This window comes from Clytia hemisphaerica, unplaced genomic scaffold (genome assembly GCF_902728285.1).
Source record: "Clytia hemisphaerica strain Z4C2 unplaced genomic scaffold, Clytia hemisphaerica genome assembly, whole genome shotgun sequence".
Classification (NCBI taxonomy): Eukaryota; Metazoa; Cnidaria; class Hydrozoa; order Leptothecata; family Clytiidae; genus Clytia; species Clytia hemisphaerica.
The window spans coordinates 1-5126 of NW_027103709.1; the positions used below are offsets into that span (position 1 = coordinate 1).

Genomic DNA, 5126 nt, shown 5'->3' on the forward strand with positions numbered 1-5126 from the left:
TCTCTATGACTGGGTCACTCAATATAACTCGAGGTACAGATATAGAAATTATACCGTGGGTTTGTATAAGATTCCTCTTCGCGTATTAAGATTTCACTGCCACTTTTCTATCGGAAAAAGACCAGGACTCCGGGGTAGTTGAAAAATGAGCTTCGAAAAGTTAGGCAATTTCGTAAGCGAAGACGTGATTTTACGTACCTTGAGAAAAAACCCTTTCCAATTTTATGCCGGTTATCTCTGAAAAAATATCGGAAAATCCCGGGAAGTCAGGATACTCACACTGCGAGAAGTGGAATCTTAAGCAAAACGACGATATCTAAAATTGTAAAGCATTTTAAAAAGAAGAAAGTCAGACTGGCATACACAAACACACGTCTCAAAAATTCGCTTTAGAACTATGGACAATTTTCTAAATCCTTTCATGAAATGTTTTAGTTCAAAAAGGTAGCCAGAGAATTTCCTTTGCTATTTTTAATCAATTCTATTTGAATCACACAAGGGAAAAAATTATCCATGGTTTTTCAAAATTTTTCAATTTCCAGCTCACTAAAACTATCACCAGGTATTGGGAACCTTATTGAATGGTCTTCGTGGCTCACTCCTTCGTTTGATCGATATCGTTTCGACACCATGTTTTACTTATGTTGTTGTGAGACCTCCCATGATGGTCTTATGACCGAAGATTTGCATGATAAGAAGGAATTAACTCGAACAGTTTGGGCTTCTCCTAAAGAAATTGTGAATGACCATATTGGTTTTTTATTTCCACCACAGCTACTTGAAACTCAAAGAATGAAATGGTTTGTTCACACTTTTAATTGAAGGGTTGATGACCAAATTGTCTCTTTGTTAACATGTTAGGAGACTGATGGAGTGAGCCAGTTTGACCATTTGTGAAGAATGATACCTAACATAGCTAAAAAGATTCATAAACTAATCATCCTTTAAACTAATTTGGTTCGAAAAATTTTTTTCCGTGAGACTTGAAATAGTGAAGTACTCCTAAGGGAAGAAATTTTTGCGGAAATTTAATTTGGCATGTGGCAGAAAAACTTTTTTCTGAGGGGATTAATTTTGCGGATGGCTTGAAAAATTAAATTTGACGGCAATTTTCTTTGGTGGAGTAAAATATATTTTAGACAAAAAAACCCTATTGAAATAAGTAAAAACCTATTTTAAAACCAGGCCTGGAATAGCACACATTTGGGGATGAATAGAATAATTAAACTTTGGCAGATGGCTGGAAAAATTAAATTTGGCGGGAACTTAATTTTGAAGATTTTGCCAAATTTTCTTTCCGCCAAAATTTCTCCCCTTAATGTACCTAACATCGAAATAAAGATTGTCCTGTATGTTTTAAATGTTTTAAAAGATGAACTAATATAGAAAAATGTAGGGTAAAAGAAGAAATTTTTTAAGAAAACAAAAAAAAAACCTTTTAATGGCAATTAACTATCACGGGTTTGGGAAAGAATGCCCCCTGTGGAAAAATTTTTCTTATGAATTATTGGAATGGCCTTTCTTAGGTACTCGAGAATAATAGAAGAGCCACGGCTTTTACACGATATATTTTGACAAATGATGCGATAAGTTGCACTAGCGTTTTTATGAAAAGGGGAATTTTCAATTTTTGGACTTTGAGCTATGAAATTCATTTCTTTTCTAGAAAAACAAATCTGATACCGAACGTTAGTTCTCTCATTGAATGGTCAAATTGGTTGACTCCAACCTTCCGTAAAAAGCGATTTAACGCTAAATTTTACGTCTCGCATTTGAGTGAAAAGATACAACAATACGACGACAATTATGAAATAGTCGATTCTGATTGGTTTAAACCGAGCACTGCTTTAGAAAAATTTTCCAATAAAGAAATGTCTTTACAACTACCGCAACTTTATGAGTTAAACCGAATGAAAATGTAAGATTTTTTACTTCACTACTTTTTATGTCGGTGTTTTTTTTAGAATGTACCAACTTGTCTTTTTTTGGGTATCTCCTGTTTAAGGCAACCTTTCTTATTTCTACAGTTTAAGGACAAAATTAGGAGTAATCTAGGATGAGAGCTTTCTTCTGTGCGGATGGATGAACAATTCCACAGTTAATTATCCTTCATCTATAACAGATTCCGTCTTAAAATTATACTCTCAAATGGTGTCCCATGTAAATTATTAGAAAATGTAAACAAAATGATGAAATGAGTAGAAAAGGATGAGATATTATAAAAATATTGATAAACGGGTTGTCCAACAAAATGTTTTAAAAAATAACGGATATTATTTTGAAAATTACATGAGTTTAATAGTAAAGAGTGTATCTTTCAGAAAATAGCAATATATTCTGATATATTCACCAAAAGAGTGACATAGGATGAAATATTCCACTTTTTATGTCACCCGAAATCGAAAATTGTGGAATTCTTCATCCTTTTCTACTCCTTAAATTTAAATTTGAAAATTTCTGATATCAACAATAGGTTTCTGAAGGGTTTAGATAATAAAACCGTTTTAAAAAATTGCTATAGTAAAAATCAGAAAATCTTGATTTTCTGGAATATTTCATCCCAAATTACTCCGAAACATCATTGGAATCCTCGTGAAAAAATACGTCATTACTGAAAATAAGGTCCAAAAATTCCTAAAATTGGAGAAGATATCGCGAAAAAGATGATTTTAAAGATCTCTGAATTGTCATTCAGGTACATTCTAAAAAAACACCGACTTATGCTTTTCGTCAATTTATTTAAGTTATGGAAATTGTGAGTCATAGAGACTGGTTGACAAAAGAGGGGCCAGATCACTTGTTTTCGTTAGCCGACTTTTTGCGCCCTGTCTATTCTAATTGTTAGGAGTAGTAAGCAAAAAAATGGACAAAAAGTTGGAAGTCGAAAATTTGATTTAAATACATTTTGAAAGGAGTCATCGCGTTTTTGACGACAAAAGAAGCCAATGTACCACTTTGATTCACAATTAGAATAAGCCTGGGCAAAAGAAGTCCATCTACTTTCGGGTACCTAATATTTTTCAAAAATCCAGGACATTTTAATTCCAGCCCCTTCTGCTCATTAAGTTTTGAGAATTTTTCCACCCACCCAGCTTATTCCAAATATTATTAATTCCCGTCTATTAGGTACCCGAGAGTAACAAACAAACAAGGAAGGCTTGAGTTGATGAACTCCATTGTACAGTAGCGTAGACAAGGGGGAGGGGTGCAAAATTTGTGTGGGAGAGCAGATTTTTATGACACAGCAATTATCTTTTTATATTACATATAGATAATTACAGTGTCATAAAAATCTGCTCTCCTACACAAACTTTGCACCCCTCCTGTCTACGCTACTGTTGTATGTTTTTGGGTTTGTTGATCTTCCAATTTCCATTTTATTGATTTATTTTCGGTTCAGGTACCCAACGATAGAAGAACTGATGACGTTTGCTTTAGAACGTGAAAAAGAAGGTATCGGCATGTGGTGCCCACATAAAACTATTCTCAAAGATGGATTCATTGTAAGAATTTTTATTGCTGTGTTTTTCTTTCTCGATGTCAGAATCACGTATTTTTAACTTCCTAACTTCTCTTACTAAGATGAACATTTCCCAACCCTAATCATAGTATAATCTCTGATTGGTCAGAACGGCCACCGTTGGGTTGGAATAATTGAGGGGAAATACTAGCCTTGCGCAAAAAGCTTCATGAAAGGGTGGGAGCAAATGGTGTCAAATGCCATTGCATTGACATACTCATTGGAATGAATTCACTTTGTAAATGGCACCTTCTTGAGCTTTAACTAACATTTTACATTCAGGTGACTTATCCTGGCGATGACCACCACAATTACGATGAAATTGCACCCTCATCCGAACTCAAAGATACCACTATTGAAGAAATAAGACAACAAGCAACGAACCTCAATCGATATGAACTGAACACTAAAACTAAACGAGTAGACATTCAACAAAACACTGATTGGTATGGACATAAACATCTTGGTCATGTCAACGTTGGAGAAATGACAATGCTGAATTAAAGTTTACTGAAAAGGAGCATTCATATAGTGTTTTGAAAAAGATTATGAAAGTCGAGGTCAATGCTCTGACTCTTTCGATTGTGGTTAAAATAAATTTGCCAGTCGTCTGTGAATGAGGTCGATGGTTTTTTCCACAGAAAATTTGAATGAGTGATGTTGAGAATTTTTGGAAAGAGGTTCATTTTTCAAAAAGTATGCAGGGAATCATATCCTTCGAAAAATCAAATGATAAAAATTTAATGTTTTTGAGGGAAAAGCAAATATATTTAAGAACTTGTCAAGATTCAATACAAAGCAAGAGTGGCCAATTACACAAGTATAGAATATGGTTATAAATTGATATCATTGAACACCCCTGTCTCACAGATCGCAGCCCAACAGTAAGATATGGCCACATCCTCATTGATAATTCAAGGGAAAAAATTGTACTCCAAAACCATTCCCACTGGATTTCCCAACCTGAGAAAGGATTTCCCCATTGATATTTCGATAAAAGTTTTCATCCCAACTTCGAGAAAAATTCTCACCGGGGCTGTGACAGGGTTGTCCTCGACATGCTTTCATAACAAAGCAAAGCCTAGTGCTCTGTTTACTCAGGTTTACTGATATTGGGAAATGAAAAACCTTTCAGGACTATATGTTGAATTTTTAGCATTAAAACTTGTATATAATAGTTTGCCTTAAAATGTTTTTTATAATATTATAATATTTACAATTTTGATAAGATTATAAATTCTGTCTCGAAATAAGTATTTTCTTCAAAAAAAATTCATCAAGAGTTTAAAATCAATCCGTGTGGATTTCGTCGACACCACCATCGAATTCTGTTTCAGTGAGACGGATTCTCAAAACGCATACATCTTACATACAACGTTAAGACCGTTTCATCAACATTTTTTGCCAGTTTGGAAGGGTTTTTTACATCTATAAGTAAAAGTTCAATCTCGTACCCAGAGCAACTTGTACTACTTCTTGATTTTACCGATAGATGTGATATAATCGTGAGCGCTATCTATCAGAAATGAAAGACTTCAGCTGCTAGTTGTGTTTGTGAAGAATGAAATGTCATAGCTTGCAAAACTCGTACCCAGAGCCACTTGCA

General features: G+C 34.2%; 1 protein-coding gene across 1 annotated transcript; it reads left to right on the forward strand.

Moving 5' to 3' along the window:
- Positions 1–542: 542 nt before the first annotated feature.
- Positions 543–4469, forward strand: LOC136804194 (acyl-coenzyme A diphosphatase NUDT19-like; the record flags this gene model as incomplete). The annotated part of the gene is given in 3 exon segments (XM_067060899.1): positions 543–800; positions 3401–3503; positions 3803–4469. Coding segments are annotated over 3 exon segments (583 nt in total), but the record flags the coding sequence as incomplete, so codon positions are not given.
- Positions 4470–5126: the final 657 nt, after the last annotated feature.